Source organism: Chiroxiphia lanceolata, chromosome 5, assembly GCF_009829145.1.
Source record: "Chiroxiphia lanceolata isolate bChiLan1 chromosome 5, bChiLan1.pri, whole genome shotgun sequence".
NCBI lineage: Eukaryota > Metazoa > Chordata > Aves > Passeriformes > Pipridae > Chiroxiphia > Chiroxiphia lanceolata.
In genome coordinates this window covers 58,732,178-58,756,878 of record NC_045641.1, presented here as the reverse complement: position 1 = coordinate 58,756,878, position 24,701 = coordinate 58,732,178, and the positions used below count along the sequence as shown (strand labels likewise).

Genomic DNA, 24,701 nt, shown 5'->3' with positions numbered 1-24,701 from the left:
CCCAACCTGCTTTTAATGATGATCAACAACTATTAAACTAATATAATAAACACTTATAACAACTTTGTTTCAGTGTGCTCTGTTCAGATCTGTTGTTACCTCAACCCTTTGAGACCCTCATTAGGTGCCAAAACCAGGCTGTTGTGGTCTAATCCCAGCCAGCAATTACATACTATGCAGCTGCTCACTCCTTCCCTCTACCTGCTCTTCCCTTGGTTGGGAGTATTGAAAACAAAAGGTAAACCTCGTGGTTAAGAATTTAATAATTGAAACAAAATAGAATTATTATTATTATTATTATTATTATTATTACTACTACTACTACTACTATTCTTATTTTAATGGTAATGAGGTGGAGAGAGAGAGAGAGAGAAACGAACCCAAAAGAAAGAGGTGATGCATTACAATTGCTCACCAGCCAGCCCATCCCTGACCAGCAGTCAGACCCCTTTGGATTAACTCCCCCAGTTAAATCCTAATTGTCATTTGTCCCATGAGGATGTAAATAAAGACTGGGGTCAACTGAAACATTCTGTTCATTCATGCTGATCACTTATAACACTTTCATTTAAACACAAACCTAAATATGAATATTTATAGACTGGGCATGACCTTCTATGATCCCTCTGGCCAGTTTGAGTCAGCTGGCCTGGCCATGCTCCCTCCCAGCTTTCTGTGCAGCTCCTCACTAGCAGAGCATGGGATACTGAAAAGTCCTTTACTTGGGGTAAACACTACTTAGCAACAGTCAAAACATTATTCTCATCCTAAATCCAAAAAGCTGCTCTGTACCAGTTACTAGGGAGAAACTTAGCTCTATTCCAGTCAAAACCTGGACATAAGTGTTATGCTAGATAAGCCAGGTTAGCCCAACTGTACTAAATCCTTTTGCACTTTCTTACCTCACACTTACTTCACCAAATGCTTGAGCACTTTGCTCTGTAAGGGCTAGATCCACACAGTCACTTAAACACATGCTGAAGTTCCAGATGGAATCCCAGTACTTGCTTTTCTTCTCCTGCATGCTAGATGTTGTTGTCTCACACTTTACCCTTCCAAGCACAATGGATTCTCCAACAGTAATAATCCCATTAGACAGAATCACAGAATATTTGGGGTTGGAAGGGACCTTAAAGATCAACTATTTCCAACCCCCTTGCCATGGGCAGGGACACCTTTCACTAGATGATGTTGCTCAGAGCTCCATCTAACCTGGCCTTGAACATTTCCTGGGATGGGACATCCACAGTTTCTCTGGGCAACCTGTTCCAGTGCCTCAGAACTCTCACAGTAAAGAATTTCTTCCTCATATCTAATCTAAACCTATTCTCACTTTGAAACAAACCCACCTTGTTTTGTCACTACATGCTCTTATAAGTAGTCCCTCTACATCTTTCTTGTAGGCTTCTTTCAAGTACTGGAAGGATGCAATTAGGTCACCCCAAAGCCTTCTCTTCTACAGGTTGAACAATCCCATTTCTCTCAGCCTTTCGTCATAGGAGAGGTGCACCATCCCTCTACTCATTTCGGTGGCCCTCCTCTGGACTCATTCCAACAGGTCAATGTCATTCCTGTGCTGGGGCCCCCAGAGTGCAGAATCCACCCCCTCGCCCTTCTGGCCACGCTGCTTTTGATGCAGCCCAGGATGCAGTTGGCTTTCTGGGCTGCCAGAGCACGTTTCCAGCTCATATCCAGAAACCCACATGCTAAACAGGAAAAAACTGATGAAGAAAAGATGAGACTCAATTCCCTATAAAGCATGTAATGAAAAAGAAGGAAGATATATATAAGCATTTTCATCCTCAATTATGCATTTGGAGAATAGCTCACACTCTAACACTTCCTTACACCTTGTCTCCTACTGTTCTTTATTAGATTCTCATCCTATAGACAGCATCCATGTTCAACCGGAGAAAGTAGATTCTTTTTGGCATTTGGATCTCTAAAACCAAAAATATTATCTCCTATTACCCTTTTGCTGTTCACACAAGTTTTATATGTATACTGTGCTGCAACCATTACCCTGTAAACTCTATAAAGGAGTTGTATTTACCAATGTAGTGTTATGTCTATTTTCATTTATACAGATTTTGTAATTAAAAAAATAATCATAGCCTACCCACAGTGCTTATTCCACTTGTAAAAGGACTACAGGAGCTATGTAAGTCAATTATGTTTTATTTTTAAATGGTAATTTTTTTTCAGCGTTCCTTTACGTCAACCACACAACACAAATGTGCATCTCCTCATTTCTGAATATCCAGCTGGAAAATGCAGGTCTTTACCTTCCTTTTAAAAGGTCCTCAATTAAAAATACAACATTTGTATTTTGTTATGCACCTTGTATAAACATTTGCAAAGGATCACACTACACTTCTACTGTCTCTGCAGCAAAGACCATATGTACCTAATAATTTTGGCTGCTCAAATTCCCATGCATCTCCTGCTGCAGAAATCCTGAAATTTATCTAAGACAGGTATATCCACCTCCAGGTCTCAGCAGAATCTGCCCTGCTGTTCAGTACTAACAGGAACTCAGATTCATTCTATGTTGTTCAACACAGAAACAAAGGAATATTTGAATCTCAAAGCCATCATAATTCAAAGCAAATTTCCCTGCTACCTCATGGGTTCTTATTTTAATTTGCCAGACACATTAATTGGCAGCCACAGTGCAGCAGTATGTTTCATCTATTTTTACAGATTTTAAGATATAGTACATCTTTGACTTCGAATTAATTTGGGGCTCACAAGTCTCTCTCTCCCTGCTTTATCCTGACAGCTGATATCAAATGAGACATTCAAATGAAGAGTATCAAAATTTGGAGGTCATTTTCCAAGGGATATCCCTCAGCCTGGAGACAATACCTGTTCTCCCAGACCCCCACCTTAACGTTCTGTGTAAGCAATAAGGGTTATCTCAGCTTTTTTCTAGACGTTCGTTTAGATACTGAATTGGTGAGACATAGTTGGTTTTATTACGTTATGCTCCTCAGCAGAGTACAGCAAATATGATCCCAGAAAAAGGCACACCAAATTGGAAATCTTTCCTTGTTTACAAAATAACAATGAGGAACTTGCAGCTTTCTGAAATTTCACAGGACCACAGAATGGTTGAAGCTGGAAGAGACCTCTGGAGGTCATCTGATGAAAGCCATGCTCAAGCAGGGCCACCAAGAGCAGGCTGCCCATGACCACGTCCAGGCAGGCTCTGCATACCTCTAAGAATGGAGATTCCACAACCTTTCTTGGTAATTTGTGTCAGTGCTCTGTCAACCTTACAGCAAAAAGTATTTTTCCTCATGTTCAGAGAAAACCTCCCGTGTTGGATGGAAAAGCTCTCAACTCAACTGTTTCCAGGGATGGTGCCTGGCACTTAAACTTCAGACCTGCCTGTTGCAATGGATTTCTGGTGAGTTGGACTAATGGCTGAACCTGGTCACCATCATCAGACACGTCCTGTTCACCTTACTTGGGTACTGTGGAACTGTGCCCTTGCTGGCAAGATCCTGTGCCTGTCATGCTGTCACCTGAGCTCACTCTTCCCATTGTCACTGGATTTAGTGCCCCATCTCCTGGCTGAATGACCAGGGTGACAACAAAAAACTATGGAACTTTAAATAGAAAAAAGCCGGATACTCACACAGTGAAGGAATCAGGGGGAGCCGAGGACTCTCCTCAGGTCAGCAGACTGCACTTTATGGATACTATAAGGCAGCAGGAAATGAGTGGCCAGGAGAAAAACAGCACAGTGTGGACAGACAAGAAAAAAGGCAGGGAAGAGACGGAGAGAGAGAGAGAGAGGAGAGAGAGAGGCGAGAGGAGAGAGAGAGAGAGAGAGAGAGAGAGACAGAGAGGAGAGAGAGAGAGAGAGAAGGAGTCGAACAGAAGAAAGAAAGAGAAAGACATACAACATTTAAACAGAAACAAAAGGAATGTGTCACATAAAAGTCGAATGAAGAGACATGCAGAGCTCTGAGTTCACACCAGAAAGCCAAGAGCAACAGAAGACATGCAAATGGAGAAAATCACTGCTACGTGGCACACGGGAGCCTTCCAAAGACACGAGTGAGGAGGACCAATGACAAGCTAGGCACATGACTACACAAGAAAGATGAAGGGCCCCAGAATTTCTTCCACAGGCATTGAAAAATTTCAAGGCAACAGCCTTTGGAAGCAGGTCCAGGAATGCAAACAAACATCAAAGCCAAGATCTGAATGGATGGAATTGCCTCCAAAAGTTGACCATCTTCAGTTATGGTTTAAGATAAAGAAATACCCTTACTGAAGATTTTGTATCCACAAGGATAAATTTTTTCCATTCTTCTTTTACATACCTTAGGTAAACATGCATTTTACATATAGTGACTCTCAATATTAACTCTCCTTTAGTGTTTACACTCAAATGGTCCCTTTCTTTCTCTCATATGTATGGAACATGTTTTATCTATAAGCTCTTCCCTCTCCTTTCTCTTCCATTATGCAGGATATTCTTCCTCAACCTAAACTAAAAGTCAGTGAAAACAAAATACGATGCTTTGAGATTCAGAAAGTATTCATTCAGAAAATTATTTCTGGAAAAATTGAACCACAGTTTCTCTTCTTATTCCCTACAATTTTTGGTATAGCTCACAAGTACCAATCACAGCCTTGGCTTGATCACAGAAAACCAAGCTACATCTTGTCTCTTTCACATGCTACCATGATTAACAGTGGAGAACAGGAATGAGAACTTAGCCAGAAAGATTTTTAGGGAAACTCCAAGTTTTTAAGAAAAAACTCCAAACCTCCAGAACAAAAGAGAATAGGATAAAAAAAAAAAAAAAAAGTGTAAGACTTCTTCAAATTAAGTCTTTCTCTACTTATGACATTAGACTAGCTAAAACTCCAAAGAGCATTCCCACTGCTCTTCTTAACTATCAATAATATCAAAGCTGGCAATAATAGTAACTCCGCATTACTGCGACTCAAAATAATTTTCTAATTGCTTTCCTGGTAAGGAGCTCAAGAACAGCTGTCTAATAATTAGGAATAGCTCTAGACCCACTTACTTATCTCAGACACCTAACATTCAAATGATAGTCATAAAAGAACAGTCTATCATGTTCAATCAAATATAAGTCTTTCTGGGAGATTTCAATGGAACAAGGAGAAGTATCCCAGATATCAAGTTAAGAAAAGTAGATAAACATATTTAATTGAAAATTTTCCCTCTTGAGCAATACTGCAAATCAGCATCATATTGTATGAACTTCTTACAACACTAATATGCTTCCTAGACTTTAACCTTTAGCATTCTATTCACTTTTTATCATGCCAGGAGATTCAACTCCTCTCTCCTTCCCCTTCAACACTTGAGAGCAAAATACATACACAAACATACAGATATATAGGTAAATATATACACACACCATTTCTGATATGTGAATCTGAGACTAGAGTTCCTGACAAATCATGTGTATTTTCCCAAAACACAGGCCTGCAGAAAAATACCTCAGCCAAATTAAAGGACTCTGACAGCCATTTACTGTACAGCAGTACATTTAAATCAAGCTAAACCACAAAGAATATCCCTTTGACAACTGGCATATACCACAAATCTGTATTTCCTGACTGTAGTTGAAATTCAGGTCTCAAAGTCCAAACCTAACTGTGCTAATTATCAGATCAAAAGACCAAGAATTTTCTTTTTACATTTGCATTAGTCTCCCTCAGTGCAGAAAAAGATGCCCCAGGACTGCCCTCTGCTCAATTCTACCTTTCACAAATGATCAAAGAGGGGTGGTTGGGTGAAATTGGGCACTGCTGCCCACAGGCAAGATTCTGCTGTTCTTCACTGCTTAAGAAAGATGAGTATACCTCACGTATTTTGCAAGCAAACAGAAGTTGCATGTCAGAGAGATGGGCTTCTACTGAAACTTAAAGCATTAGTCTCAGTAAGGGAGCAGAGTGCTAAATTGAATAGGAGCATGTTGAAGGTAACCAGGGAGCCTTTGATTACATGAACAGATTGACAATCAGGGGATGACAAAAAACTCTACAGGACAGGAGTCAAAGTTTGAAGTAAAGGAGCATCTTCCACTAGATATACAACTGAAAGAGAGAGGCTACTTTTAAGATACCTGAAGAGAAAAGGTGTGCCTCAGACCTTGTCTTTTTTTTCAAGTTATATGAGTTAGTTTAGCAAAAAGTATTACACCTCTCCATAAAACTTGCCTCACCACTACAACTGTAACAGCAAAATTCCACATCCACCTCCTCAGAAAAATTAAGGCCTCACTGCACAGCTGTCTAAATTAAATGTGGATCCTTGATAACTTTAGGCCTTTAGCTCAGTTTCTTTGTATACAGGTCAGACTGCTTTGCTTCACCTTTCGTATAATTGATGAAAAACAGCAAAGGCACTTACAATGTCACTCATTATAGCAGCAGTAAAGACCTACACAAGAAGTACAATAATAACCTCTACAAAATAATCTAAATTATTTTATTGGATGGTCATTTTCACAGGTCAAAATTTGAATATTTAGGTTTCTTTTATTAAAAATTTGTCTGCAGTGCTTATGAATAAATTTTAATCACTAAAAGAATGTTAGTTCTGTGCTTTCCTCTTCACATATCCCTCATTTCCAGTTTTCTTAGCCTTTCTCTATTTATCTTTACAATGCTCATTTCTCATTTGGGTTTCTATAGTGAAGAAGGGTTCCTACAAAGTACAAACAGTCCTTCTTGGACCTTCAGGTCTTTCTCCATAAACAGTGCCAGGCAGTATGGTCCCACAACAGAGACTGCAAAATATCCTGAGTAATTCTTGATTGTGGTAATTTCTTACAGGGTCTACAATGAAGCTTAAAAAGCAGATCAATAAAGTTGAGAAAATAAATCAAAATAACTTCAAGAGCAATGGCATACATATGCAGAACTGTCAGAAGCCAAGAGGCACAACGCTGAGCCTGCACAAACCTCTCTAAATAAATAACAGAAAGGCACAGCACCAGTCTAAAAGCAAGACAGAGGGTAACCCAGAAGATAGAGAGTAAAAGAAAGTCAGGTAAGTGTTTACAATACAGCGAAAAGGAAGTTCAGAAGATGTGATTTTTTTTTTAATTTATTTTTCAAATGCTCTGCAAGTCCAGTACATGCAAAATCCATCACCAAATATGCTGCCCCAAACGAGCTCCTGCCATTAGGACATGCATTTATCCAACTCACTCATTCAGCAAAGGCATAGACGTTCTCCTCTTGCTCTTCTGCACCATGTTGGCTTGGTTCCTTAAGGAGATCCGAATGAGTGAGGGGGCCAATCGACATGGTTCTCCATCCACTTGCATGGGGATAGACTTGTATGTCAAAAGTGTCACCTCACGGCACTGGTGCAACCTCTCTCCATGACCACCCACCTGGAGAGCAGCCTGGAAGAAAATAAACAAACAAACAAAAACCAAATAAAAACCAAGAAGGAAAGAGAGAGAAAAGACACCTCATAACAGATAGTGCAGGTAGTTAACAAATCCAAAATGCAGTTTTGATGGTAGCATCCATTATGCAGCACTCCATGCTAAAAGAGCACAATGATTCACCCAAAAATTGCAAAGCAGTATTTGAAATTTCATAAAGGAAAATGGTGGGCAACAAGCAGATATCTAAACACATGCAGTGCCTGTCTCATCACCTATATGTGCACACACGTGCATGCACAAATGAATACTTGTGTTCATTCTTTCATTCTTAAAGGTTTCAATTTGTTTTGGTTGGTTTGTTTTTACACTAACAGTAATGCTAATAATTATTTGCTTTTTAAAAGAACAACCCTAATTAGATACACTTGCCACATAGAAAAGTTATTTTCCCTTCCTGAACAGAATAGTCCTTAATATGAATTAGAGCAATTTAAAATCCTTATTATGAAAGCTTACACAGCAAGTCAACCTCAACATTAGACAGACTGAAAAGAGTAAGTAGAAGGACCTTTTTAAAAACAATTAAATACCATGTTTAAGAATTCATTTCAAAGAAATTAGGCAAGGAAGACAATGAGCAGATCCTTCAAGTTCTGGGAAGATATATTTGGGCAGAAATGTATTTTTTAATGGTATGACTACTACGTGACTATTAATTCTCATGTATCATGAGAATTCTCATGTATCTCATGTGGTAAAGATGCAGAAAAAAAATCTTATATTAATGCAGTACTAACAGAGAACAGCCTAAACACAAGTCAAGCCCCTAACTCTGCACTGTGCACTTAATATTATGGATCAACTGAAATTATGATCAATAATATAATAATAGTTCTTATAAAGCAATTCTCTCCCTTGTTTTCACAGACCTTCTTAGGTATGAGCAAGCACATCTGAGAGATATACAGAGCAAGCCAGGATTATATCAACACAGTCTAGGATTACAGAGGTTCCTCAGCATCACAACCAAAGTAAAACTGTAGACCCTAGGCTTCCTTTAAAGAGAAACAGCAGCTCAAAGGGCCCCACTTCTCAAATTAAGCCCCAGCTGAAATTACTGGTAGCTTCTGAGATCACTCTAGCCACTTTGACTGGCTAGAGTCACATTAATGGCAAACCCAAAAACACTTCCAGCTGAAAATTGCCAGTTGGTATATGCTAAATAGAATTTTCAAAAACATGCCCTAAATTCTTCAGGTTTACTCCACAATATCTATTAGGCTAACAAACAAAATTTGTCTTACACTAGGTTATTTCCCTAATCCACTTGATCCATCAAAAAAACAAAGGCCAAAAAAGAATCCTTAACCCAGACAGACTTTTAGAGAAATGACTGTTGATCAAGACTGCCTTTTACTTTTGTTTACTTTGAATATTAGATTTGCCAGGATTTCTCTCTGAGGAAGCAAACACTATTGTCATGGGTATTCACTGAAAGTGATATGCACTGGGGGCAGATCACACAAAAAGTGTGTGAGTTTAGTGAAAACCTAGTTTTAACCTCATTCACACAAGACATAGCAGCAACAAAGGCCTGAAGTTATGGACTTAAGTGTGATTTATAAAAGCCTGCCAGGAAGCCCAGATATGGGTCTTCTGCTGGCCACATCAAGTTTCAAGATGCAGTACCCTGGGTAGATTAGTGCTAGCACAGGGTTTACCAACTCTCTGACTGCATTTAATCAGCTTCTGAAGAGATTATGTCACTGTATCACTGTTTTTGACCACTGTGATAAGCAGGGCATCAGGGTATTGGACAGTGAGATTGCTTTTGTGGTAATTGTTTTAGTTCACTTTAAAGACAGCATTGACAGAAAGTGCATTGACAAATTTAAATTGTTGGCTGAATTTCCCTTCCCCAGCGAATAAAAAGGAGAGATAACATTCATGCCAGAAATATTAATAAGTTTTCCACAGCTATTAGTGAAGTTTCACAGGACTTTTAGTAGGCATTTGGAAACTGTATGGGCATATAATTTTATATAACAGTTCATATTTCTTTTCAACAGCCAGTTATTTAAAAAAAAAGGATTTTTATGCCATATATTGAAATATACAAAAGTTAAAAGTAAAAAGTAGTATTTATTTCATCACAGAACGTTCCCACAGTAAAACCATGTCTGCATGCTGCTCTTATTGTAGTGTTGTTACTGTAATAATCTTGCCATTTAGGTTGGGAGCGTTGCACATGCAAATTAGCCCTATTTTGCAAAGAATACACTTTTATTATTAAATAACATCTCTTTTATTAGAAAACTACAGCTTGACTCCGTCGTTTAACAGCAGCGCAGGCTTTGGCCTTAGCTGACTACATGGAAACACGCTTGTCTTCGGTAACAAGGACAGCTCTGTGCTCTGTTGTGCTGCCCACAGAGTTCACCGAGTCTGGCAGCTCCTGCAGGCAGGGGAGCACCTGCAATGCACTCACCAGAGAGGCCATGGTGAACCCAATGACCTCAATGTAGCCATCGTCGTGGCGCTGGGGCTCAAAGTCTCTGTGATCTCCAGGGTTTCCCCAGGGCATTGTGCCAGCACAATACCTACGGAAAGAAGTTTGGAAAGCAAGTTGGAGAAAGCAGTTGGCCCTGGGGGTCCTGACTAGTAGCCTATTAGCCTGTTCTGCTTCTTTCCAAGCTGATACAACACCCACAGATGTATCCACCATAATCTTTATCGGGTTCCTCTGTGAGAGGAAAAGGGGGAAACACCAGGAAACAGGTAACAGAGCAGCAGTACTTTGTTCTCCCTATTTGCTTTGATTCCTGCAGGTGACCTGTTGAGACATAAAGCTGTTTTGCCCCTATGCTAGGCAGGCATGGGGCTGCAGCAGCAACTCCAACCTTGGAGCTCCATTTCCTCTCTCCCTGCTAGCTCAGCAGTTCTAACAGCACAAGGAATGCCAAACATTGCATAGCTAGAGGTAGCAGGGAGAATAAGAAGCAGGACAGATACAGCTGTGATATCTGCCTTTTCTACCATTAAAGAATGGATGTAGAAGTGATCTGAGAGTGACAGAAGGGGGAACTTTGGAGAGGTGACACCAAGTAGAAGCTTGCAATGAAGGCAGTGCAGGACTCAAAAGATCGAGTGCTTGGGACTGCATGTGGAGCAAAGTGGTAGCTTGTCTAAAGCAGTGGGGTGCACACACCACAGGGTGTATGCAAGAAAAATCCACAGCTGACAAGAAATTAGTGTATGTGAAGAAAAGAATTGCTTTTACTTTTAATAAATAAGAAAACAAATATTAAAGTAAGTTTGTTTCATTTTTATGATATCCTTTCTTAATTTATTATTTCTGTTTGCTTAATATTGTGTGTAATATTAGTATAGTGGCACATGTATATAATTTAGAAATAAATACACATATTTACATATTGGGATGGTTATCAAAAGATTTTTACTGATAGGGTTGCACAATCAAAATAAGTTTAGAGACTACTGTTCTAGAAAGCAGGAGATTGACAACTTTTAAGAATACAGCCATATTTTTATTAGTTGACACTTTTTAACATGTTAAAAGCCAGCACTTCTCTCAGCAGTTTGGTGTTCTTCTACAGGAAAAATATTGATCCTTCCCTCCATTTCTGCCCTCTCCTCCCTCCTTCCTTTCACACTTTGATTCTAATTAAGCAAAAGACTAGACATTCGTGTCTTTCCTTACTATCTTGTTTGCAGGTTAGGTGCACAACTTTTGAAAGTGAGTCTCTTAAGCATTTCTACCGCATCAGAATATTCAACTTTTTGAAGGATGGTTTCGCTGCACTCTGATGCCATTCTGTATTGCTAATTAACAGTATTATAAGCACCTAACTCTCAACAAGGTAGTCCAGTGGCAATATGCTTCCAGCACATTCACCCAGTCTAGGACAACTGGTAGATCTCTTTTAAAAATTATTATTATTTTTGTTTTATAACTTCAAACATTTGTCTTGAGCTTACCTGGGTATGTTTAAAAACACTATACACTGGAACTTCAGCTCCTGGATCTTTGGAGTCAGGTCTGTACCATCACACTACAAAGCCAAAGTGACAGAGCACAGAGAAATTGCTGAATGGAGCCACAGACAAGAGAAGTGTTGCTGCTTTGTAACAACTTTCCCAAGACTTTCCTTGGAATGTGTTGCAAATGTCATGCTCAAAACTGAAAAGTAACAGAGCCATTAAACTCTCACCTCACTCTCTCTCCAACCTCCCACACCCACCCCCTTCCCACAATACTATGACACTATGATTTCCTATACTTACCACAACTTTAACATGCTTTGATAAATCTCTTGAGCTTCTTTGCAGAAAGTCTGTAAAGGCTGCCTGCAACAGAAATAAGTGCAGCAATTGTCAGCAGCAGTTCCTCTCTTTTCTTATCCCAGCACATTACCAAAATGCCATTCTTTTGTCAAACTTATTCTCATAGAAGATGTGATTATTTTCTTTTTTTATTTATGGCACTTCTCCCTTTCAGAGGTTAACTGAAAAAAGTCCTTGGGCATTCAAGGATTTAAGTGCAAATTCTTGCTTGTTTCCATGTTTAAGGCACATGGGTACTGTGGGAGTCATCATCCAGAAATACATTATATGTCATACATTATCAAACTAGTGTTTCTCTCTTAATTACTTTAGAATAAAGTGTTGTCCATGTACCTCCTGAATGCAGAATCGGTTAATTCTATTTGCATATTCACACATGAAAATTAATCACTCCAGATACCTGATCTGTGCTCTCTACTCCCCATGACCCTACATCCAAGACTGTTCCTCAAAGTTACAAAGATACAGGTCAAAACTTTGGGAATTCCTCTAGGAAAGTCACTATCCATGTGCTTCCCAAACCCTGAAAGAAGAGGAGCAAATTCTTGAGAAGCTTATGAGCCAGAAGCAGGGGGACCAAGATATGACCAGTACTGTGTCCAAAGGAGTGGCATTTCTCTCACCTGCTCAGCTCTGTATAACACCTGTATTTCAGGCACTTTCCAACAGACACCTGTGTGTGTGCACTTGAAATTGCAAGGGGCAAAATGAACTGGCCTGAGCTCCTAATGTGAGACAGTGGGGGGGAAAATACTTAAACGAACATTCAAGCAACTAAGTTAGCATCGTTCTGTAAGACAAATCATAACTCACCCCTGCATAAAACATTTTATTTCTAAATCGGCTGTTGAATTTCTCTGGATTTGCTTCTGTGAATGGATAAAAAAGAAAAATATGAACATCCTAATAAAACAAGCAGACTTCATTATACCTTCACATTCCCTGCCAGCATTATAGTGCTTTTAGCACATATCACTCAGTGAAGCTATTAACATAAATACATTTTTCCTGTGTGACTGTCCCCCATCTGTGCCTTTATCTGCGATCAGATTTCAAACACTGATATCGAATTCTTTCCCTTTCCTGCAGAGAGTGAAAATAGAAGGAAACAAAAGCAAAGAGGTAACAAGAATTCAGTTAATTTAACACCTCTCAGACTACTCATCTTATGATCCCTCAGTACGATTTGAGACTTCTGTTTCCACCAGTGCAGAAAAAATTTCCAAGAATTATTAGAAATCTATGAAACACTAACCCATATTTTTAAGCAGGAGTAAAGCATTAGTTAATTACAAGATGAAACAGATAAATTCTGATATGTTAAAGAGCTACTGAGGAACAGACATTTCTACCCAAATATTCCTGCAGCAAGTTAAAAAAAATAGTGGTTACTCTAAAACCTGTTCAGAAAACCATTTCATTTTTATCAGATTCCACATGATGGAGAATTTTAAGTCTAGTAGTAATGCACATCTAATGGTTAATTACTTTCACTGTTAAAGTAAATGTGGGGGATTCCTCTCTTGAAATTTCCATTCTTCAACTGCCAACTGCTAAATCTTATTATACTTCTCTGTCAGATTTAAGAGTCTTCAACTATCAGATATCTTCTCCTTGAGTAAATACTCACAGGCAGTGATTAAATCGCTTCTTAACCTTCTTTTAAATAAGCTAAATGGAGTTCCTTTAATCTCCCATTATAAGGCACGTTTCCCAGAATACAGGTCATTCACCTTGGGAACTGCTTTCCTAGTCTGTGGCATCAAGAGATTTCAGAAGCAGACCTTCTGGCACTGTATTCAGTGTTAGCACCAACTGTCCACCCTTGCTCAGTGATTCTCCAGTGAAAACATCCAACTACCAAGACTGTCCTTCTGGCTAAAGCATCACACTGGTGTGAACACATTCAAATTACTTCTCAAATGACCACTTAAAACAATACTTCTAGTTCTCTTTGAAGTCACTACATGTCACAATATAAGGCTCCATTTTGTAAGAATGAGCTGCTTGAAGTTTCTGATTTGACTGCTTGCTCAGTTACTGTATCATCCTTCTTTTGTGTCACAGGTGAGTCAAACTCAGTCAGGGGCCTTTCTACTTCAAACAATTAATTTAACTGCATAAGTAAATCTCATCGCACTTACTGAGCTCACAGCTCTTTGCAGAAGGTCTCAACACCCCGTGCCAAGCAGCAGATTTCTAAAGGCTTAGTGCCTGTTCTGCACGTTCTTAGATGTGACTATCCCTGATGGCTCCAGACAGCAGCCACCAGAGCACTGGATCTTACATGGATCTTACGACAAATGCTCACCATAACCAAAGTCCTAGTTTAGAATGGAAAAGGAGTTTTTTCTGAGGACAGGGACTCAGCAGGCCCTCAACGTACTGCTCCTACTTCTGACATCACAGATGAGCATGGGTAGGGAGGAAGGACTCTTTCTGTGATATAGAATAGAGCCTAAAGTTGATTAGAGTGCAACTTTGATTGTAGAAGTAAGTAACGGACTGCAGATCCAAGGCTCACTACATCCTCGCCATTCTCAAACTATCATGAGAGTAGAGAATGGAATGTGTTAGACTCTGTGTGTGTGCAGTGTGTGGGGGGCTTCCTGCAAATGAACAGTCCTTCAGAGCCAAGGGATCAAACGCATGTCAGTAGGGATAAAGTAAATTGCATCTTCCGTGCTCTACCAAAGCATAAGGATGGCAATGGAATCGCTAACCAGAACACTTCCTGAAGATGCAGAGCTAAGTATATGAGGTTTGGATCCAACCCTCAAGTCTCAATCTGATTAGTCACAAGAAAAGTATAGAGGTTGCCATGGAAAAGGCCACATTCACGTACAAGTTCCTCTGAGACACTGCAATCACTACTTACGCTAAATATAACAGCTGACCAACCTCTGTTGCATAAAGTGCCCTGCTAGGCTGAGAGTTCGTATCAATTTATCTTATTTTGGTTTGCAGGCATGATATTCGTTTGTTTTAATAGTATATGTGATTACAACAGCTCCACCTAAGCAACTACACACAGCCACTTAACTCAATAGCCCAAGTGCTACAGCTGTGAAAGTGCTTTACACTTTGCTACTGTTGCTAAGAATTTCTCTGGGCTGTCATCATTTGTAAAAGAGATTGGAATTTGCTTTGCGCTGCTTATTTCACAGAACCATAGAATACTTCGGGTTGGAAGTGAACTTTGAAGGACATCTAGTCCAACTACCCTGCAATGAACAGGGACATCTTCAACTGGATCAAGTTGCTTGGAGCCTTTTCAATCCAACCTGGCATTGAGTGTTTCCAGGAATGGGGCATTCATCACCTCTCTGGGCAACCTGTGCCAGTGTTTTATCACTATCATTGTTAAAAACTTCTTCCTTATATCTAGTCTAAATTTACTCTCTTTTTTGTTTAAAACCATTACCCCTTGTCTTATTGCAACAGGCCCTGGTAAAAATCTGGCTCCGTCTTTCTTATAAGCTCCCTTAGGTATTGAAAGGCTGCAATAAAGTTTCCAGGGAACCTTCTCTCCTCCAGGCAGAGCCAGCCCAATTCCATATGAAAAACAATACAACCCACACACCAGCAACATCTCCAAGGCTATAAGCTTCCCTCTCCTAAAAATACATAGGATTCACTTTGCATATTTTAGCATTTGAGAAGATAAAGTAGCCACCAACAGTAAAGACTTGTGCTACAAAAAGCTCTCCTGGCCACACATACATGCAGCTTGCTCTGCCAAGTATTTTTTCACTCATGTAAATTTTTAAAACACTGGCATGTCTGGAATAACATTCATTCTTTATAGGGCTCCATAACTTCATTATTAAATAATGCCTCCATTAAATGAGAAAGTAGACATGCACTTAATCTATACTGTATATTCACAGTCACATTAGCAATGCATAGTGATATGCAGTCATAAAAAAAATGCATACAGCTGTCATCATTTCATTCCTGTGCCCTTTTGTGGCCCCCTCATTATTATTCCTAAAGCTTGAAGCAGTCTTAAACATTATAAAATATGCATTAGCTCATTCCATCATGTATCCTGCTCTTTATTTAGCCTGGCATTAGAGTGCTGTCTTTTCATCTTGAAATGACACACTGATAGTATGACAGTGAAGACAAGGGAGGTTGTGTTTCAGAAAAAAATACCTGCGTATGAAGCTGGAATGACCAAAAGCTGAACATAGAGAATTGAACCAGATTTGTTTCTACAAGCGCTCCTGCCTAAACCATATAAATACAGCAGTTCACATCAGTCCAGAACCCAGCCAATTAAGCCACATTTCAACCTGTATGGGGTGGTAAAACTGCCACTGGCACAGGGACAGACAAGATGCTACAACTGCTCAATTCCTGACAGTTCTGTGGACATTAAAACCCTTTAACTTGCATAGAGACACTCTGGGTCTGTACCAAGTCCAGTGTCAATGTGCTGTACTCATCCATAGATAACAGCCCTCTAGCTTGAGAACACAATTATCCTCCTGCTACTTCCAGTCTTGCAGCTCCTCTCCTCCCTCCACCTCCACACTTGCAACTGACTTATTTTTCTTTCTCTTATTCTGACACTTCTGCATCATCACTAACTTCCTTTATGTCTGTACTTACCTCCTTTACAAGATCTAAAACCTCAAAAATCTTCCCTCTTAGTCCTTTTTCTCCAGTAAATGACAGTCTTCCTTGTACTTTTTCAGTTTTTTAATTATAAAGTCCCTTGGAAACTCATGATACATACAAGAAAGAAAGTGATTGTATCTTGTGTTTTTCTGTTCCAGCCTTCCTTCTGAATTATAAGAACAGGATGTCAAATCCAACTCCATTTCTAATTCATGAATTAACTGTCCATCCACAAGGCTAAGGAAATAAAAAGTCCCTATTACCTCTAGATTCATGGAACTCCAGTGTAACATGTGCATCAAATCCAAGGCTGAAGTAATTATTGAAGACATTGAGGGGAAGCTGTAATTAGATAATAAAAAGAGATGTAAAAATAACATGAATTAAACATTTCTCAACACACCAGGGATTAACTACTTTAAAGCTGGCATGTCAGGAAAACCTCAGAAGAAAGTAGGACATATCAGGAAAATGTAAGCAGAAGGTTGCTCTGAAGGTTAGTAATGGCTTGTGGAAGAGGATCAGACACAAGAACCCAAAGAACACAAACACATCTACAGTACTTTATAACCATATATGTATCCTTGTAAACACATCAAAGGGTTCTTTATGTTTTGTCACTGAGATTTCCCATAAGGCTGCACTACTTAATATGTCACCAATACAAAGATTTTCATAATTGCTGGTTCCTCAAGCTCAGCATGGCAAATGAAATGCAAGCTGTGTTCTTCTCACTTCACATATAACCAGGACCAATGCAAGTCCCAGAGAAGAAGCCCCGATTCTATTGAGGGTGCATGAGGCAGGGAAGCACACATCTGGTCTCTTCATTGTTACACAGGCCCAGCAGGGCTGTACAAAGGCAACAGTACCATCCAACAGATAAGCTGGAAATTGTAACTGAGAAGAGGAAAATGGTTCACAGAATCAGGGGGGTTTTTTATACTTGTAGCACTTTCAACATCTCCAGTCCAAATGGCATATTACTATATGATTCCCTCACAAAAGATTTTCCCACTCTTCAATTATCAAGATACACTAATGGAGATTATATGGAGACCCACACACAAAGAAGTTAAATACAAAAATACACTACACCTTGCTGTAAAGTAGCAAACAGCTGGTATCCATTAGCAAAATCCTAAGGAAGAAAATTTTACATCCTGTTTTTAGTTTTGTCTAATTTGGAAATGGATGGTAGTCACAGGGTTGCTTCTCCTGCAACTAGAGAAAAACAACAATGACCTTTCTGATAAAATGCTAGGGATCTTTTTTTCCAGGATTTAGTCCTTGACATAAATGTTCAATGCCTGGGAGTTACAAACAACAAATAAACGCATTATATTTCACACAACTTTGGAATCACTGACACATGAAAAGAACAAAAAGAGAGATGCAAATAGAAAATTAAAAATGTTTATGACTCCCCACCCATGCAGCTTATGGTGTAACCCAAAGGCATTCATAAGCATCCTATAGTTTCCGTGGGAAAAAGTAGGCTCTAACCTTACGTGCCCCATCCTCCAGCTCATCCTGGGGCAAATCAGGGTTGCGCTCAACATGCAGATTCCAGCGGTCCAGCTGGACAATGGTCCCGTCTTCTACATGGCAGAGGATCTTGGACACTGGCTCATCTGTGTAACCCTGACAGCAGAATGTGACCAGAGTATCAGCCACGGATGGCGAAAACAAATCAAGTCACTCACCAGTTACCCGGCAGACCTCCCTCCTTTCACACAGGCCTAAAACACCAGATCAAAGGTTCCTAAGACCCTTGATAAATTTTGATGCATCAATAACAAGCTATTACTGAGGTGCACAAATGTAGGGCAGGCAAAATAAAGCCATAAGGAGAGGCACTCAAAGTGTATTTGTGTTGCCTAGAATAACTCCAGTGCTGTAGTCAAGGATAAACAAAGGGAAATGAAGTTTAAACTATGCTTAAATTAGAAGCCTACATATCATCCTCATTACTTGGCCTGAAATACTAGATATATGTAAATACACTTTTATTACAACTACATCAATAGTAATTCAAAATCCCAGACTGGAAATTGCATCAAACCATTATGCCTAAAGTGAAGCAGACCTTGGACACAGCCCTGCCTGCTATTTTAGCCCAAAGGAAGGTCCACCACACACGACTAAATCCAAGCAGCAAGTTGAGAAGCCCCACACAAGGGTGCCCCAGTCAGTCCTTACCCCACCCCAGTTGAGGGTGCGGGCAAGGTCATTCCCAGTGCCAAGCGGAAGAACAGCCACCGGAGGCGGGGGGCTGAGTTGCAGCTCATCGAGGATGGAGAGGATCCAGCCCACCTATAAAAAGGGAAATGCAGAGAACTGTTAGTCAGAAAGATTAAAAGGAAAAAGGCATATTTTGATCATATCATATTCCTATTCACAGCAAAGACCATGCAAAAGAAATGCAAAAGTGAACGAAGAAGAATAAGTGACAATTCAAGATAACGTCTTTAAAACTACCATTATGCCAAAAGAAACTAAACCTTTGACAACAGTTATGAAAGAAAATGTGAGAGACGCATTAAAACTGCATGGTGTCTGAGAACTTGTCATGTCAAGCATTAACTTGGCCCCAAGTCTCCCATTTCTCAGACAAGAGACCTTAGTGCTGAATTATTTTACTCAGTACAAAGCATTATATCTGTATCTATATAATATATAGATATATACACATATATATCAAATGAAAGACTAAAAGACTGGAATAAAAGACAGAGTTTAATGCTCAGGGTTAAAGGCCTTGGATTTGGAACAATGAATCAATCTCTTTTGTATTCTAAGCTATTAGTTATTTTACACAGCTATTTCTCTCTCTGGTCATTATTCTGGACTACATAAAACTTTCAACTAGGAATCTATCCAAAGGAACAAATAACTGTAAACTATTCTGTTTTCATTAAATGGTAATTTCCAAGGGGGAGAAAGAATTGTTACTAAAGATGTTACCATTTTACGACTGATATTCTTGACAGAAAACCAAAGAACTCTTTATTAAACTACTTCTCACTTTAAACTTCTTCCACTTTAAAAAAAAAAAAATTAATAATAATTCATGAAGAACCTGGGTTGCATTTTTAAATAAAGCATTAGTAAAAAATAAACAGAAGATTTTTTTTTTCTCTCTCAGTTTCCAAAAATGCAGTTTTTACTGGAAATGTGAGCTTTTAAATAAGACAGAAAACAGAAATCCTGACTGCAGTTGGACAAAATTTTTCTTCCCCCAACTAATATTATTGTGGTTTGAAACAGATTCTTAACCCAAACTGGGATTACACTGGAGCTTCACAAAAGGCACTCATCATAACATGGGTACTGGGAACAATACCTGGAATCTGAAGATCAGCAGAGAGGGTGGTCTGATAAATATAGCAACCACCATGCTATTCAGTATTCCGGGGTATTTCTTTCTCCAGGTCTCTTAACAGATAAATTTATTTTTGCACAAATGGTATTTATCAGACAACTATTTATCATAACCAACTGTCCAATTATTAAAGCATTCATCTGGGATGTGATCCCCTATTCAAATTCATTGTCTGACAACAGTTATCTCAGGCACTTACAGCTCTCATGACTTTGGATGTCACCAAAAATATGTAGGTCTTTTAGAGGGATTTTCAAAGGTAAATAATCCCCTATCTTTGAAAATATCTATCCTTCAACATTGTTAACAGGAGACAGAAAAAAACAGTCCAAATAACTCTAGTGGGGCCAGGAAATCTTAAAGGGTCTTTTGTCATTACCACTGACTTAATCCACACATCTGCACTTCAGCCTCTCACTGCTACAGATAACATTACAATCTAGCACTTCTGTGAATGATTTTAAGTGATAAACAGAAACTTCAAATTACTAATTTATAAGTACAACATTGCTATTAAACTTGAGGTCACTTCTAAACCTTGTACATTAGCTGTACAATCAAGGATGGCACAGACTATCGTTTCCCTGTAAACAGAAAGCTCCTGACTGCTTTGAAAGAGAAGCTTTCCACCTCTGCCCTGGAAAGTAACAGCAAGCAGTTATGATGGAAAAGTTACAATAAGTTGTGATTCAGCTCAATAATGCAAGGTAACATCTGGTCTCATTGCATATTCATTAAGTCCATTTGAGCCAGATTTTTCATTTCTAAATGTAATGGCTTTGGGAATAACTAGATATTAATTTGCTTCAAACTGAGCGGTAGCAAAAGTAATAGTGGAGTGCTGTTCATACTAATGAGAAGGTGCTGCCACCTCTCGCTTGCACTGTTCAGCTGAGGGAAAACAAAGGATGGTCCAACTCAATGTAGTTGCATTCTTTTCTATTTTAATACCTTCATGACAAATAGTTTTTTCCCCTGGTTTCCTCAGATGGAAAAGAGAAAGAATTCCAGCAACTGACTGAATAACTTTTTTTGCAGCTTATGTCTCCTGCTAAAGCAATGCCTTGCACATTTCTTAACAAAAGTTCATAATTCAGTAATTCAGTAATTCCCCATGAACCAGCAAGACAGCAGTCTTATCACTAATTTTTTTTTCTTCACACTTCCAGGGGAAGCACTGGTATTAGTAACCCTACTGATGGGGTTTTAAAGGAACCCACAGAAGCCGAATAAAAAATTCCCCAAGAAATTCAAGCAGAGATGAGCTAAGAGTGGGGGTACAGCTCACTACAAAATAAACCAACCACCTCTCCAAGCCCTAAACATCTACATATATCTATTCTGTCCAATCACTGCATCTTGCAAGGGGTAATGCATTTTCTTTACCATACTTACGGTTAAAATTACTATCAAATGCATTTTGGGGAACTGAGCCTACTAGAGATTAAAGGGCAGTTTTTCAACTGTATTTAAGCACTCAGTGGCACAGACTGGGATTTATAACATTCCTAATTACTGGAGAGAGAATGCAGTTGTAATAATTCCATTACCACTCATGGCATCCGGACCCTAAACTGCAGAATCTGTCTCCAACCGAAGGTGCCCAAATCCTTTAAAGATTTGAACCTATTCACTTATCCAAGAACACAGAAATTCTGTTGCAAAGAAAAATACTGAACATGGATCTGCTGGATGCCAAGCTAGTTGTACGACCAATGCAATATCCTTCCTCACAGAGGTTTCATAAAGAAAGTGGGGAAACTAACTTTGTTTAGGCACAGAGAAGACACTACTTTACTGCACTCAGACATCATGGAGACAACAGCAGGAAGGAGCAGAGTGGCTCCCAGTCACTGGTTCAACCTGCTAGACCCTCAGATCTATGTAAATAGCGAGAGGAGACTGGCAAAATTAGACTTTATCTTTTTTAAGCTGAACCAAATCTTTATGCATAAAGGAAAAAGGACTTTGGACATTAGGATCAAGCCCCATATCTACACAGGCCAGGCCACACATAAAATTGAAAAACCAATATTAGACTTCACAAGCATTAGGTATCTTATCTGGCTCTGCAGGTGTTGCGAGGTGGGGAACCCATCACTGCAAGGAATTTAATCACTTGGCCGAAGACCACAGGGCTGCCAGGCACCAGCCACCTACCGTCCCATCCCCGCCACAGGCCAGGATCCTCAGATTTGGCACTTTTCTGTACAGTTCCAGCCTGGTCGGGGAGGGAAAGGGAAAAAAAGGAAAAAAACATCAGAACAATAATGCAGACACTTTTTATGCATTTTGCTGAGTGACAGTGTAACCATCGCCTCCTGCAGTTTAAAATATTCATTACTAAGAGGAATGTAAGTGGAGGTGAGAAAAAAAAAAATCTGTTGCCAAAAGCCTCAGCAGTGACAAGGCTTCGGCCCTGGCAGTCACAGGCAACATTGGCCCCAACCTAACCTGAGCCCTGTGGCTCACTTCATGTCTTCACACAAACCACTAGGATGCAAACCCACTAGGATGTGAAATGAGACCTTCCTTCCTCGTTAGGCAGCACCTCCTGACAAGTGTTTGATCAGTTTAGCATGCTGCCATGCTAAATCTGGAAGGCCAGATTCTCACATTCCCTCTAGAGAGGTCAATCTTTCATTTTTCTCTTACCGTAAACTAAATGAATTTAAACACTGAGGTTCTTAAACAAAATTTACTATCCCTCATCATGATTTGACGAGCTACTGTTTCTCAAGCTTGTAGAATATGACAGCTTCTTCAACTGGTAACTACATTTTAACACCACAGAAGGCAAGAACATCTAATAGAGGCCTTTTCCGGGATATCTGATCTAAGATACCAACAGGAGAGACAAAAAAAGCACCCACTGAAGTCCTGCTTCTTCAGGTGCATCAAAGAATGGCAGAACGAAATATCTTGTAATGGACTGGGTACATTGTGTGTAGAGAGCTGAGTGACCAGAGGACCTAATCCTCCTTTAGCCCCATAATACAGCTCTGATAAAGCTCTTCCTTAAAGCCTCTAAGCATCTGAGAGAACAGCAGTGCAGATGTTTCTGCAGGAGTAACAAAAAGCTTGGGTGTCTTGAATAGGCAATACTTGGACTGTTCTTATACAGGTAAATATTTTATTTTACATTATTACTAGCTTTTTGTGCTGCCTAAATTGCCAAAGTAGGGCTGAACAGACTGTTAAGTACAGCAAGTATCCCCATTACAATTACCATAGAAGTGTGGTTTCTTAACCCTTGGCAGCAAGAATCATCCCTTTAAAGACGAGTCCTCTCTCCCATGGAAGAGGATCACAGCTCAACTGTCCAGATAAAGTGAGGCAGTTACTCAGCAAGCAGAGACACTTGCATAGTGCTCTCACGTATGGCAATCTGGAGGCAGCCTCACCCCACTGTAATTCTCATCCACTAGGGAATGGTCAGGCATTGGGATCAGCAGTGAGTCAGTTTTGGAGCCATCTGGACCTGGCTCTGTCTGACACAGGGGCAGCTCCTGATCTCTTCTCACAAAAGCCACCACTGCAGTCCTCCCTTTTGCTACCAAAACCTAGATACATACACCTCATATACAGTCTAGTAATCTAGCCAAGCTAGACCTTCTTTTGCTTTCCTCATCAGAAAAGAAAAGAAACAGATTGGGCAGAGATGAAGGCTTGAAAACTTACGCATCTCTTGGCCCTTCCTGAGAGAGATCAAAGACCTGGCGTGGATTCAAATACCACATAAACATTTGGAGAACCTTGGTACCCTGAGAAGAGAGAGAAAAAAATCGAAAGAAGGGAAATTAGAAGTCGTTTAATGATTATTAGAAATTATTAGTGTGCATTATTCATTATATTTGAACTGTTGTTTTGGTTTTTTTTTTTTTCCTATGCTTTATAAAGCAAACAAACAAAGAAAAGACAACCCACCAATCTGGACAAGGTTCACATGTAAGCATATAGACTAATTTCAAAACACAGATCACTACTGGTTCATAAGAACAGGTATTTGGGGTCAGACCAAAGGAACATCTCCCACAGCAACCTGTTCCCCTGCCTCTCATCACCTGCAACAAGAAGAAACCTCTCTTATCCCACAGCACCCTCAACCATCCATGAAAGCAAGAAGTTGAACAAGACTGTATGCAAAGTCACCATCACATTTAATACTGTCCTGCCCAACATCCAAACAATGACAATGCTCTGACCTCCACCATCACCACCATGAACGCTCATAATTGTAACCCTCTACTATTTAATGAAGCATGACCCAAGGACTCTAAGGGCTACAGCTGCCCCAGTGCTCTCTCACTCAGTGCAGTGCAGCCAACCCCTCACCCAGAAGTATGATTTCTGTTTTCTCAAACTCCTGGATTCATGTTCCAGACACTCAGTTTCCTTCCTCCACGTTCTGCCTAGACACAAAATAGCAGGAGCTCTTACTATCAGCAGAGAGCTAAGAACTCTGTGGGGTGAGCTTATATTCCAAAGTAATTCAAGAATGCCTTTCAGACATGGCCTCGGGATATCCACCAGGAATATTCCACAGCTTCCCCTTCTGAGGGATGGTTCTTCTGCCTGACACCTTCCTTTAAGTGGAGAATCAAGAATAGCAGTCATAGTACTTAGGAAAAAGTATAAGAAGAGAGCAAATAAATGTGATGTTTGCCATAGGTATTCTTCCAGTCTCAGCTGTGTGTGGTTCATAGAATTCTTGAGCCAGAGGGAGGTACAGGACTTCAGTAATCCAGGTTTTTCTCTTCTAAATCTCTCCTTCAGCCTGTGTAAACTTTCAGCATCCACAACATCCTATGGCAGCTGAACTATGCAATGTGAGAAGGAGCAGCTTTTTCCTTTGTTTTGGATCAGCCTTAGCAGTTTCATTTGATATCCTCTCTAATTCTTCTAACAGAGGAGAAGGTGAACAG

General features: G+C 39.7%; 1 protein-coding gene across 7 annotated transcripts in view; it reads right to left on the bottom strand.

Moving 5' to 3' along the window:
• Positions 1-24,701, bottom strand: part of DGKI (diacylglycerol kinase iota) — a 206,833-nt gene that overhangs the window by 76,782 nt on the left and 105,350 nt on the right. For all 7 annotated transcript variants that reach the window (XR_004357140.1, XR_004357143.1, XR_004357142.1 and 4 more), the window contains 10 exons: positions 23,458-23,540; positions 21,937-21,997; positions 18,594-18,707; positions 17,898-18,035; positions 16,655-16,733; positions 12,579-12,634; positions 11,706-11,768; positions 11,400-11,473; positions 9,889-10,000; positions 7,213-7,412 (listed from right to left, as the gene is read on the bottom strand). Coding sequence is in view for 1 of the 7 variants with exons in the window: in XM_032688288.1 (XP_032544179.1) it covers positions 7,213-7,412; positions 9,889-10,000; positions 11,400-11,473; positions 11,706-11,768; positions 12,579-12,634; positions 16,655-16,733; positions 17,898-18,035; positions 18,594-18,707; positions 21,937-21,997; positions 23,458-23,540 (980 nt within the window). In the remaining 6 variants the exon portion in view is untranslated. The remainder of the gene's footprint in view (positions 1-7,212; positions 7,413-9,888; positions 10,001-11,399; positions 11,474-11,705; positions 11,769-12,578; positions 12,635-16,654; positions 16,734-17,897; positions 18,036-18,593; positions 18,708-21,936; positions 21,998-23,457; positions 23,541-24,701) is intronic.